The sequence below is a fragment of the Juglans microcarpa x Juglans regia genome, chromosome 1D (assembly GCF_004785595.1).
Source record: "Juglans microcarpa x Juglans regia isolate MS1-56 chromosome 1D, Jm3101_v1.0, whole genome shotgun sequence".
Classification (NCBI taxonomy): Eukaryota; Viridiplantae; Streptophyta; class Magnoliopsida; order Fagales; family Juglandaceae; genus Juglans; species Juglans microcarpa x Juglans regia.
The window spans coordinates 22886024-22900427 of NC_054594.1; the positions used below are offsets into that span (position 1 = coordinate 22886024).

At 41.2% G+C, this 14404-nt stretch overlaps 1 protein-coding gene across 2 annotated transcripts in view; it reads left to right on the top strand.

Moving 5' to 3' along the window:
- The window catches only part of LOC121254653 (DNA topoisomerase 3-beta), a 55521-nt gene that overhangs the window by 27357 nt on the left and 13760 nt on the right, over nt 1-14404 (top strand). For both annotated transcript variants that reach the window (XM_041154775.1, XM_041154783.1), the window contains exon 9: nt 6771-6850. In XM_041154775.1, the coding sequence (XP_041010709.1) occupies nt 6771-6850 (80 nt within the window). The remainder of the gene's footprint in view (nt 1-6770; nt 6851-14404) is intronic.

Sequence of the window (14404 nt, forward strand, 5' to 3'; positions counted from 1 at the left end):
TTTGTCCTTGAAACTTCAATCTTTGTAATTTTAAAAACTAAACTGGCTTTCTTGTTTTTTTTTTTTTCTTGGCAAGTGAACTTCATTGATAATAAAAGTAGTATGAAAAATTATAAAAGGAAATCTAAACTACTGTACAATCAAAACAGCTACATATCCAGTGGGGGATCTTTTCCCACTGTGAAAGTCCAATAAACACTGGGGGATCTTAATTAGGGGGATGCTTCCATACATATTGTTGGAATGTGTCCATCGATTTTGAGATCGATGTATTTTTTCAGCTCTCCAGCTTTCAAACTCGCTGAGAAGAAATCTTATGTCTCTTGTTGTGCCTTCCATCATCCAGTCAGTTGCTTTTTGGGATTGATTTATAGCTGAGATGGTCATTGAGGAATCACCTTCAAGGATGACATCTTTGATCTTTTGAAAGTGAGCTTCCTGGACTCCTATGAATGCTGCCTTAGCTTTTCCTTGGTTCGGATGGGTGCTGGTTGTAAAGCTAGTGATTACAAATTTTAGAGAGCCATCATGCTTTCTGCAAACTGCTGCTGTTGTGCTACCATTTTGTCTGACTATCATATCAAATGTTATTGAAAACTGATCCTCTTTAAAAGGGGGAGACCATCTGTGGTTATTTTTAGTTATTTTCCAATCCCATGCACGACAGTGCTCTTTATAGACCTTGAGATTTTTAGAAATGAATTGATATATGGTAGGGCTTGATATCTCTTGGATTATCTGATTTCTGATGTACCAAAGGTTATCCATAGCAAGTACAGCAAATAATTGAAATTGGTGATTTTCTTTTGAAGAGAGGTGTATGTTGCTTGCTGGATTAAGTATCAGATTTATCCAGTTCTGTTGCCAATGTCATGTCCTGCTAAGGATGAAATGTCAAGGGGCCAAGGTGATTGTCTGCATAGAATTCTAACGAAAGGACATTTCAAAAAGAGATGGGTTATTGTTTCTTCTTCCATATCACAAATAGGGCACAATTTCTGATCCTCAGTGAAGGGTATGCAGATATTTAAGAGAGACCCTGTTGGCAAGATATTGTTTAGAACTTTTCAAAGAAAAAGCTTTAGACGATCTTGCATCTTCAAAGACCAGAGTTCTTTCAATGTTGATGAAGGATGGGGAGTATTGAGGTCATTTTAATTGATGAAAATTGCAGCATATGCAGATTTAACACAGAATCTTCCAGATGAATGGTGGATCAATATGGGGAATCACTTAGATTGTGGAATTGGAATTGTGCAAGCTGGATTTTTTGGATTTCATTCACTGTATCTTGTGAAAAGAAGGCCTGCAGTTGTAGGTTGTTCCATCTCCTTGGTTCCTCTAAAGTGAGTTCAGAGACCCTCAATTGGGGGTCTTGAGGTATTGCGGAAGCCAAAGGGGTGGGGGTTGCTGGTGCTAATGAAGGAATCCAAGGGCCAGAACAAACTTTTGTTTTTACCCCATTATTGATTTGGAAACAGAAACTGAAAGTTATGAAATTTCTTTGCTTCAAGAGCCCCTTCTAGAATCTAGAGTCTAATGGTTTGGCTGAGACTAAGAGCCAAGACGAATATTTAAGGTATTTGGCAGAAAGAAAGGCTATTCATGTGCTATTTTGCTCACTTATAAGATGCCATCCTAACTCAACAGAGATCCTATTGAAGTGAGATGTTAGCCTAATCCCAAGACCTCCAATGGACTTGGGTTTATAGATGGATGCCCAAGTCTTTGGAGTGAAATTGTGCATTTTCTTGGGGTCAAAAGACTCAAAATCCCACCAGAATTTCATGAAAGTTTTGTCTATGGTCCTATTGATGGAGGTTGGAATCCAAAGAGAGGATATGGTATAGGACGGAATGGAACTGGCTACTGCTTTGATGAGTATTGTTCGGCCTGCTTGAGATGGTAGTTTAGACTTCCAGCCAACCAGTTTACCATTGATTTTTTTCTGAAATGTCTTTGAAATGCTGTTTGGTTGGATCCCCTGAATTTAGTGGAAGGCCTAGATATTTTATTCTAGACGAGGCAAGCTTAAACATAAGGATTTCTTTTACCATCCTAACTGTATTGATTGTAGTGTTTTTGCTGAATTGGACAGATGATTTTCTATTGTGAATTTTTTTACCAGACTAGGATGTATACAACTCAAGACAGTTTGTTGATAGATTGAGCATTTTGTGCAGTGGCTGCCCCAAACAATATGAGATCATCAGCAAAGAGTAAATGTGTGATGCATTACAGGACTGATGCTTAGTCCTGTAATGTTTCCAAGATGCTCGTCTTTACATATTAACCTAGAAAGTACTTCACTTCAACAAAGAGGGGGGGGGGGGGGGGGGGGGGGATATGGGATCTCCTTGTCTTAACCCCCTTGGTTGGATTAATCCATGAGGTTTTCCATTGATTACCACTGAGTAGGAGACTGAAGTTATGCATTCTTTAATCCAGTTTATCCATGCTGATGAAAACCAAGACAGGAAAAGATGGCAAGTAAAAAATCCCATCCCATAAAGTCAAAAGCTTTTTCCATGTCTATTTTAATAGCCACAAGGCTTTGTCTTCCCTTTATATTTTGTAGCTTATGGAACATTTCTTGTGCTAGAATGGTATTTTCTTGGATAATCTTGCTAGGGAGAAAAGCAGCTTTTTTTTTTTTTTTTTTTTGGGGGGGGGGGGGGGGGGGGATATAAACTTATGAATGACCAATTTGAGTATGTTGGTGAGGATTTTTGCTATGATTTTATAACAAACATTTGATAGACTAATTGGTTTGAATTGGTGGACTGTGTTGGGGGAGTCTTGTTTTGGGAATGGGGACAATATGAGTGTGGCTTAATTCTTTCAAAAGGTGTCCATTGGTGAAAAAAAACTTAATGGTAGCAGTGAGGTCCTCCTTTACAATGTCCCAATAGTGCTTGTAGAAGAAACTAGTGAACCCATCAGACCCAGAGGATTTGGAGGAAGGAATTTGCTTGATTGTGGAAAGGATTTCTTCATTAATGGGGATCATACAAAGTTGTTCATTATCCACTTCAGAGAGTTTTTCAGGAAAAAGATTTGCTAGATCTTTAGGAATTGATGGGCAGGTTGTTTGATAAATAGTTTGGAAGTGATCAAGAAACATGTTTTGAATATTTGAAGGATTACTGTCCCATTGATTCGAGGCATTTTTTAAGCAATTAATGTCATTCCTTCTCCTTCTCATTATGGCCGTCATGTGGAAGAATTTAGTATTCAGGTCTGTGGTTGTCAACCAATGAAGCCGAGATTTTGTCTCCACATAATTTATTCTCTTTTGAGTTGCTCAGTAAGACAAACACTAATGAGTTCCTCTTGGTGCATGGAATTTCTAGATGGTGATTGAGATTGGAGGTGGTGCAATTGAGTGGTCAAATGTTTTATGGAGGTTTGAATGTGACCAAAACTATTCCTATTCCAATGTTTTAGGGCTTGCTTAATAGCCTTGAGCTTTTGAGAGAGAACAAATGCTAGTGATCCATTTATGAGAAGACCCCATGCTTCTTTAATGACATAGACACTTGAGGGATCTCTTGCCCAGAACTCTTTAAACTTGAAAGGCTTAGAGGCATTCCCAAGTCCTTGAGTGTCCAACAGAAGGGGAGAGTGGTTTGAGGAGTGAATGGGAGATGATACAGTTTGCATCAGGGAACAGAAAAGACCATTGTGAATTGGCTACTGCTCTATCTAGTCTTTCACGAATGTTACCTTGTCTTTGGCACTTACTAGTCCATGTGAATTTAGGACCTGAATACCCTACGTCGACTAACCCATTGAGATCCATGAACTTAAGGCCACTGGGGGAGGAAGTTGAAGCAAATGGTTTTACCTCCCCACTTTTCAGATTGGTTGTGAATAGAATTAAAATCACCTATTCCTAATAGTGGGCCAGCATATGCAAGGGTGATGGAGTTCAGTAGGTTCCAAAATTGTGATTTTTTGTTGTAGTGAGTTGGACAATAAACTAATGTGAGTAACCATGGCACATGTGAGGGATCCAAGTACATCAAAAGAGCTATTATATTATTAGAAATATTAACAGGTTCAATGTCCACGCCTGGACGTCACATAAGCAAAAGACCTACCCATTTTCCTTGGGAGGGGACATGTACATACAAAGAAAAGCCTAGACTATTAATAACACCAGGGGTTTTTACATCAGACAAAAGGGTCTCCGAAAGGAAGACCATATCAGGTTGGTGATTCCTGATATGAGCCCGTAGACTTCTTCTTGCAGAATGACGGGCCAATCCTCTGCAATTCCATGTTAGGATCCTCATATCTTCTTTGGTGGCAAGGTGGGCCTTGCCACGTCGGCCATACTATCAAAATGAACATAATTCATAGGAGCGATCTTGGATGAGTTACTGTCATGGGGAATTTATGAGCTCTTGCGATATGGAGAGTATTTGCTTCAACGTGTGTACGTTTTCCTGTCTTGCCCATTCTTCTTGCAAGCTTGAAGAAATGTTGCCAAGGTCTGCTCTCCTTCATTGCTTGCTCCTTCAGTGATACTTTGGTCAGTAGAGTCCACCCTATCAAATTTCACTTGTTCTCTTGGAGGCTTGTTGAAGTTTGAGATCCTTTTCTTAGGGGGATATCTCGCTCTTGGTGAGTTAGAACTCTCTTCTTGGTAGGCACTGGATTTGGTGGGTTGTGCATTCTCAGGGAGGGATTCTGCAATGGGGGGTAATTTCTCATACAAAGGTGCTGTGAGGGAGAATAGTTCTTCAATTGTGGGTATCACAGTGGGAGTTGGAATTTCAGAGATGGGTACAGTTAACTTAACAGTTGGGAGTGTTTTGATGGGGGTGCTGTAGTGTGAGTATATTTTCAGGCGGGGATGTTTTGATAAGGGGGTTAGAGAGAAGATATTCTTGAGGAATGGGTTGGTTCAAAGGGCTCATTTTCATGTCAGTGTTGGGCTCTGTTTGTGGGTTGTGCATTTTGGATTCAGTGTGCTTAATGGTTATGGAGGTTTTTCCTGATGGACTCACTAGTAGGGAAGGGAATGCTTGGGACTTTGTGTGTGGATTGGGCCTGAGAGATTTTCGAACTGGGCTATGATATGTTTGAAGATTGATGGGCCCGTTAGAGCTTGGGTATTTCCCTTGGGGTCATTGATGGGTCCAATAGGAAATGACGTTTCAAAATTTGGGGTAAAGGGATAAGTGTGCAGTAAATGTGATTGTGTTGGGAAAGAGGCCCGTTGTGATGTCTTGGGTACCAGGGGGCAAAATTGAACGTGGGAGTAAGCACTTAGGGGGTTCAAAGGTGGGTCAGGATTGCTGGATGGAGACCCACACTGCCTTCTCTAATTGATTCTCTTACTTGGCTCCAGGTGAGCCAATTTTTGACACGTGTCATCTCCTTCTCCGTTGACAGATTTTTGTGCATGGGCTGGTTGCATGGGAGGGTTGCTCTTGGGTTCAACTGTGCGACGCTAGCACTGGTGGTGGAAATTTGCAGAGATTTTCCTCATTCTCCTTGGATTATTGTTGTGTTGTTATACTCAGGATGCTGATGTAATTATGGTTGCTCCTCCACTTGAGTGAGGGTTTTTTAATAAATGGAGGTGCCGTCCTCCTTTTCCCAAAAAAAGTTATACTCAGGATGCAACTTTTCCTTGCCTTTGCGAGTTGGATGGGTGGGAATGTTTTTGCACTTAGAAAGCTGACCCTCTGCCGGTTCTCTGATTCGAACTAGGGGAAGTGGTGCCGCAAGGATGGGAGCTACTTTGCTTGGCTGCTGGGGGGGACTTTCCTCGTGTTGTACTTTGAAAGGGTTTCCCCTTCTGCTGTTAATGTTTGACACCCTCATCCATGAACCACAAGGCAGATTTTCTGTGGTAGTGTTGTATTCTGGACATGCTTGCTGAATGTGACCCAAATGTCCACATGAGTAACAGCACTCAGCAATCGTTCGTTTTGAAGATGACTCTGGGTGTAGCTCAGGATAGGTCAAAGCCATCTGGCAGTGGATTGTTGATGTTTATCTCTACTTGTATCCTTAGACATCTTCTCAGTGCAACACCAAATATGGAAATATAATCCACTTCAAGGAGATTTCCAATTACCTGGCCAATTTTCTCAACATTTTGTTTCGACAGCTTCTCAAGTGGCAGTCCATGAACTTGTATCCAGAATATGGAGTAGTTTAAAGACCTGGGGGCCACTGTTTGAGTACCATATGGAATCCTTTAAAATTCCATGGACGATTTATAAGGACAAGGTCTTTCTCTTGGTGGGTTGGGAAGGTGAAGAGGAAGGTATCTGTGGTGATGTCTTCGATTATAAGGCCTATGATGAAGCTCCAGACAGCTTTTATGGTGGCATGAAAGGTTTGCTTGTTTAGTGGTTCGATGAGATAAGCCTACCTACAAGTACTAGGTTGGAGAAGAGCTTTGCTGCTTCTACTTCTGGTTCTAAGTTGAGATCATTCCAGGACAGAGCTTCAGCTTGAGTGATGAGCTTTTCTATGTCTGCATTCGATTACTGAGAAGACATGGCTTAATGGAGTGTGAGTGACTATTAGGTTAGGACAAAGGATGACAGTGGAAAGGGGACGAAGTGGAATGGGAAGGGTTTTTACCTACTAGGAGGAGGGAAGCTCACCAAGAGAGAGATGGAGAGAACTCATCTAGAGAGATATTTGGATTTACTAACATTACTAGCTTTCTTGTTTTGTTTGTATTTTGTGTCAACAATTTTGAACATTGAGATTATTTAAATTCCTTGCCTTAATTTATCCAGGTTGCATCTAGTGGACTTGGCTTTGGGCCTCAAATGGCAATGCAACTGGCTGAACGTTTGTATACTCAAGGATTCATCAGGTTCCTTAATAGTCTTTTTCCTATTCTCATTATTTTGTTTGGTTTATGCCTTTTGCTATTAAGCACATTATTTCTTCTTATGATTGTTGAGTTTTTACTTGGAGTGTTGAAGTTTTATGTTCTTGGTTTGCCTCAACTCCTATGCGAGGCTTGTGATAACTTTACTTGGACGGGTCTTACTAGTGATTGTCTATATATTGGACTCAAGACATCCATGCATATCTTTGCACAATCCAGTATTCATAATCCAGAGTACCACAGTCATACTCAAATCCATCAAGGACGCCATGTTGCACTTAGTCCTTTAAGTCACGTGGCATTATCAGATTGTCTCTGATCTATTTGTCATAAATAGATGATCGTTTGTTTTTCAGATACCCGTAAGTGTTTCTCTTTTATTGTTTATGCTAGAAATACAACTCTGCTTAGATTTCAAGATGATCATATCAAGATAAAACTGTCTTAACAGTGTGATGGTCTTATCATGACAACTAGATAATATAATATTGAAGAGCCAATCCTATTTTACCTCCTATGCGCTGATGATACATTGATTTTTTGTGAGGCTGTCCAGGAGCATATCCATCATTTGTGCAGTTTATTCTTATGCTTTGAAGCTGTGTTTGAACTAAAAAAAATTAGAAAAGTCAAAATTGGTACCGGTAGGATTGGTGTACAAGATTGGTAGTTTGACACATTTTTGGATGTTGGGTATCATCTCTTCCAAGAAGTATCTAGGTCAACATTAGGACTCAGGAGCGCTGTTTAAGGCGAAAGTTCATTTGGTATGACTTTATAGAGAAGACAGAGTTCCTTAGCTGGGTGGGAACGGTTATACTTAGCCAAAGGTGGTAAGTTTGCTATGATCAAGAGTACCCTCTCTAACATTCCTACTTATTATTTCTTGTCTTTAGTTCCTGTCCCAGTTGGTGTAGCCCAGCATGTGGCGCCCCCGACTCCCATGTGAGGAGACACGGGAATCGAGACGCCAGGATGATGACAACACGGTCACGCATCCCAACGATAGTGCCAAGTGTGTGTACATGCAACAGTGTATAATAAACAACGCAGCAGATAAATTTAACAAGTCAATTAAGTACCAGAATTTTTTAATACAAATACATAAATAAAAATATTAAAAGAGTTATACAGTCATCCCAAATAAAATATAATACAAGTCTCAACCATAAACGAGTGATTCCAATCACTCCTCGGGCAGAGCCGAATCCTCAGGCTCACCCTCATCCTCCTCTGCATCAAAATCAGCGTTACTATAGAACGGTACTGCAGGTAAGTATAAACTAAACAACCACTAGATAAAAACATATTGATGCAACCAATATGCATGCATATGATAAAATATGTATCAAATCCAAAATATCATTTTCCCTGAAAATGGATATTTTCCAACATGCCAAAATCTCGTTTTGGTCCAAAAATAATAATCCGTCATTTTTCCAGAAAATGACCCAAATCAATAACACATCATTTTCCCAGAAAATGAATCACATAAAAATCCTTTCAATCAACACACTATTTTTTCAGAAAATAATCCATTAACCATATGCACCATGATCTCCCCTAGGGATCATCCGCACGTCCTGGCTTCGTAGCGATGCCCAGTTCTGCGCACAGCACGTTCATGGCCAAGCATCCACTACGCAACGAGCAATGCCCAGTTCCGCTCCCAGCGCATTCGTGGCCAAGCATCTTCTAGCCCCCACTAGCAGAGGGGCCACGGAGTCAGCACGAGACCATCTCGTCCGATCCTATCGTCGCCCAGCGACAATGCAGGGGATGTCACTCAGTATATTCCGCTACTGAGTGACCAGAGGAGCTCTACCAAGATAATATCCCATCTCGGCTTGGGGTCGTGATACGCACGCACCCAAAGATCCTTTAACACATGAAAATTCAGTTTTCTGAATTTTCAATAAACATGAACATGAATGCAATTACACGAAAACCCAGTTTCTTTTACAAAAATGATCATGCGTGCAAATATGTCATCTACATGAACAACATCATAACCAACAACTCACAATGCAAACCAAACACAACTCCATCCACAATCCATCCGACCCCGAACTCCTCGGACTCAGTCCGGCATGTCTAACCAGATCACAATAATATGAGTTAGTGCAAAAATATATTTAAATCACGATAGTTCTTTGGAAAAATACTTACAGTGCTATATAATAATTTCCAAAGGATCATGGAGGTGCAAAAGGTGGCGACACAACAACGAAATAGTATAAAATACACTGTGGCCATAGGTCTCAAAAATCCACTTTTGAACGGAGACAATCCAAGATCCGAAATTGATAGGGTAGGGCTTAGGGATATCGGTGAAGCCAATGGTGGTGGTAGTTTGCCGTGGATGGCGGCGTAGAGGGCGGTTTTAGGCCAAAAATGTTCAAAACGAAAATGTGGATGAATGTGGTTCACTGGTGGTAGATTGGAGCCAAGGATGGGTGCATTGGATTGCTATGAGGTCGAGGATGAAGCGGTGAGGAGATGGTGGCCGGAGGTGGCGCGACGGCGGCACTGGAACGAAGAGAAGGCCGCGGCTTTGGGCGATTCGTGGAGGGTAACGGCGGCGCGAGGGAGGCTAAGGTTGGAAGGGTGTGATCGCCGGCCAGAGGGGAAGAGGTTGGGTTGGGCGGTGAGGGCCACGGCGGCGGTGGGCTAGGAGAAGGCGACGCGGACGCACGGGGAAGGGGAGAGAAGAACGTCGCACGCAGGAAGGAAAAGCAGGGGAAGAAATGAAAGAAAAAGAGAAAAAGAAATGAGATCCAATCTTCACATCTTGTGTCACAAAAAATGATCTAACGAAAATGATTTCAAAACAGCAAGTTAAATAAAATAATCTAAACGTAGTGGTTAAATGAAAATAAAATAATTAAACCCAACAATAAACTAATTTAAAAAGAAGAACAATTTAAATGCATAACAATAATTAAATATTAAGGAAACATATCAAATTTAATTTTCACAATTTAAATATCATAAAATTAAACCATTTAAAAATACGACAATTTTAAAACAAGAGAATAAATTTTTGAATTAATAAAAATAATCCTTCAATAAAAATACACTAAAATACGGGGTGTTACATCCTCTCCCCCTTAAAAAAAATTTCGTTCTCGAAATTAGCAAGGTCAAATATTAAAGTTAAGTCAGGAATAAGATTCAATTAAGAGCAGACTTAAGAACATACTGCCAGAGTCAATCAAATAAATAGGGGTATTGCTCCCTCATGTCGGCTTCTCTCTCCCAAGAGAAATCTCGAGCCAACGGATCGCCCCACGACACCTTCACCAAAGGTATTGTCTTGGACCTTAACCTTTGCTCCTTCCAATCCACAATCTGCGTCGGGGCAACTTCATAAGTTAGGTTAGGCTGAAGTTGAATGCGTTCAAGGTCAACAAAACGTGGCTCTTGCTGTCCAAAACTCTTCTTCAATGAAGACACATGGAACACATCATGAACATCCCCAAAATAATCCGGCAAGGCAACTCTATAAGCAACAAGCCCAACTTTCTCTACAATCTGGAAAGGGCCAAGATACCTTGGACTAAGTTTTCCCTTCTTATCAAAGCGCTTAACGTCTTTCATTGGGGAGACTTTGAGATAAACCCAATCTCCTACCTCAAAGGATAAGTCTCTTCTCCTTGTATCTGCATAACTCTTTTGGCGACTTTGGGCTTCTGCCATTTTAGTCCTTATAAACTGAACTTGATCCTTCATTTCTTGAATTATCTCAGGCCCAATCAATTTACTCTCGCCAATTTCATCCCAATACAAAGGTGATCTACACTTCCTTCCATATAAAACTTCATACGGGGACATCTGAATGGAGGAATGAAAACTGTTATTGTGAGCAAACTCAATTAGCGGCAAGTGATTCTCCCAACTCCCCTGAAATTCCATAACACAAGCTCGCAACATATGCTCAAGAGTTTGGATAGTACGCTCTGATTGACCGTCTGTCTGAGGGTGATATGCAGTACTAAACTTCAACTTAGTGCCTAAAGCTGCCTGCAAACTCTTCCAAAAATGGGACGTAAACCGCGGGTCCTGATCTGACACGATACTCTTGGGTACTCCGTGCAAACGCACTATCTCCTTGACATACAGTCGAGTCAACATGATACTTGATCTCACATTGGTAGTCACTAATCAGCTCTAACCACCGTCTCTGCCGCATATTGAGATTCTTATGAGTAAACAAATGCTTCAAGCTCTTGTGGTCAGTAAAGACTTCACAGACTTCGCCATATAGATAATGCCGCCAAATCTTAAGAGCAAAAACTATAGTCGCCAATTCCAAATCATGGGTGGGATAATTCCTCTCATGAATTTTCAACTGACGAGATGCATAAGCAACAACTCGTCCCTCTTGCATGAGAACGCATCCCAACCCGAATTTGGATGCATCACTAAAAAATCACAAATGGTTTGTGTGGCTCCGGGAGTGCCAAAACAGGTGTCGTTGTCAATCTTCTCTTTAACTCTAGGAAATTTCTCTCACATTTGTTTGACCATACAAACTCAGTATTCTTCCTAGTCGAGAGGTCCAGATAGCCGAGAAAATCCTTCCACAAACCTTCGGTAATAACTGGCAAGTCCCAAGAGCTTGAAGCATCTATTTACTCAGAAGAATCTCAATATGCGGCAGAGACGGTGGTTAGAGCTTATTAGCGACTATCAATGTGAGATCAAGTATCATCCTAGAAAAGCGAACCTAGTTGTCGATGCTTTGAGTAGGAAGTCTCAACAGGTGGACGAAGCAGAGTCATTAGATTTGGACTCTCTCCTTTGTGGGATGAGAAGACTTCTTATTGAGAGCGCACAACAAGAAGAATTATTATCCTCAGTTTTGGATGTCCGAGTGGTTGATTTTGAAGACTCTCCAGAGAAGAGGTCCAAAGTTGTTGGCCATCAAGAAGAGAGTCAGGAAGTCTAAAGGACCTTTGCACTATAGTTTGGATAAGGATGGTATCCTTCAGTTTCGGGATCGTAGGGTGATTCCCCGAGATTCAGAATTTAAAGAGCAAATTTTGGCAGAAGCTCATGCGACTCCTTATTCAGTTCATCCAGGAAGCACAAAGATGTATCGAGATTTAAAGAGAAATTTCCAGTGGGAAGGAATGAAGGTGGATATTGCTATGTTTATTGAGAAATGCGACACGTGCCGTCAAGTTAAAGCTGAACATCAAAGACCTGCTGGTAGGCTTCAACCTCTCCCTATTCCTGAGTGGAAGTGGGATGATATTTCCCTGGATTTTGTTGTAGGTTTGCCGAGGGCTCCTAGTGCAAAGAATTCAGTTTGGGTGATTGTTGATCGGTTGACCAAGAGTGCCCATTTCTTGCCTATTAATAATACCGACTCGTTGGGTAAGTTGACTCGATTGTATGTCAAGGAGATAGTGCGTTTGTACGGAGTACCCAAGAGTATCGTGTCAGATCAAGACCCGCAGTTTACGTCCCATTTTTGGAAGAGTTTGCAGGCAGCTTTAGGCACTAAGTTGAAGTTTAGTACTGCATATCACCCTCAGACAGACGGTCAATCAGAGCGTACTATCCAAACTCTTGAGCATATGTTGCGAGCTTGTGTTATGGAATTTCAGGGGAGTTGGGAGAATCACTTGCCGCTAATTGAGTTTGCTCACAATAACAGTGTTCATTCCTCCATTCAGATGTCCCCGTATGAAGTTTTATATGGAAGGAAGTGTAGATCACCTTTGTGTTGGGATGAAGTTGGCGAGAGTAAATTGATTGGGCCTGAGATAATTCAAGAAATGAAGGATCAAGTTCAGTTTATAAGGACTAAAATGGCAGAAGCCCAAAATCGCCAAAAGAGTTATGCAGATACAAGGAGAAGAGACTTATCTTTTGAGGTAGGAGATTGGGTTTATCTCAAAGTCTCTCCAATGAAAGACGTTAAGCGCTTTGATAAGAAGGGAAAACTTAGTCCGAGGTATCTTGGCCCTTTCCAGATTGTAGAGAAAGTTGGGCTTGTTGCTTATAGAGTTGCCTTGCCGGATTATTTTGGGGATGTTCATGATGTATTCCATGTGTCTTCATTGAAGAAGAGTTTTGGAACGCAACAGCCACGTTTTGTTGACCCTGAACGCATTCAACTTCAGCCTACCCTAACTTATGAAGTTGCCCCGACGCAGATTGTGGATTGGAAGGAGCAAAGGTTAAGGTCCAAGACAATACCTTTGGTGAAGGTGTCGTGGGGCGATCCGTTGGCTCGAGATTTCTCTTGGGAGAGAGAAGCCGACATGAGGGAGCAATACCCCTATTTATTTGATTGACTCTGGCAGTATGTTCTTAAGTCTGCTCTTAGTTGAATCTTATTCCTGTTTTAACTTTAATATTTGACCTTGCTAATTTCGAGAACGAAATTTTTTTTAAGGGGAGGAGGATGTAACACCCCGTATTTTAGTGTATTTTTATTGAAGGATTATTTTTATTAATTCAAAAATTTATTCTCTTGTTTTAAAATTGTCGTATTTTTAAATGGTTTAATTTTATGATATTTAAATTGTGAAAATTAAATTTGATATGTTTCCTTAATATTTAATTATTGTTATGCATTTAAATTGTTCTTCTTTTTAAATTAGTTTATTGTTGGGTTTAATTATTTTATTTTCATTTAACCACTACGTTTAGATTATTTTATTTAACTTGCTGTTTTATTTTCTCTTTTTCTTTCCTTTCTTCTCCTGCTTTTCCTTCCAGCGTGCGACGTCCTTCTCTCCCCTTCCCCGTGTGTCCGCGTCGCCTTCTCCCAGCCCACCGCCGCCGTGGCCCTCACCGCCCAACCCAACCTCTTCCCCTCTGGCCGGCGATCACACCCTTCCAACCTTAGCCTCCATCGCGCCGCCGTTACCCTCCACGAATCGCCCAAAGCCGCGGCCTTCTCTTCGTTCCAGTGCCGCCGTTGGGCCACCTTCGGCCACCGTCTCTTCACCACTTCATCCTCGCCTCATAGCAACCAAATGCACCCATCCTTGGCTCTAATCTACCACCGGTGAAGCACATCCATCCACATTTTCGTTTTGGGCATTTTTGGCCTAAAACCGCCCTCTACGCTGCCATCCACGGCAAACCACCACCACTATTTGCTTCACCGATATCCCTAAGCCCTACCCTATCAATTTCGGGTCTTGGATTGTCTCCGTTCAAAAGTGGGTTTTTGAGACCTATGGCCATAGTGTATTTTACACTGTTTCGTTATTGTGTCGCCACTTTTTGTACCTCCGTGATCTTTCAGAAATTATTATATAGCACTGTAAGTATTTTTCCAAAGAACTATCGTGATTTAAATATATTTTTGCACTAACTCATATTATTGTGATCTGGTTGGACATGCCGGACTGAGTCCGAGGAGTTCGGGGGTCGGATGGATTGTGGATGGAGTTGTTGGTTATGATGTTCATGTAGATGACATATTTGCACGCATGATCATTTTTGTAAAGGAAACTGGATTTTCGTGTAATTGCATTCATGTTCATGTGTTTATTGAAAACTGGATTTTCA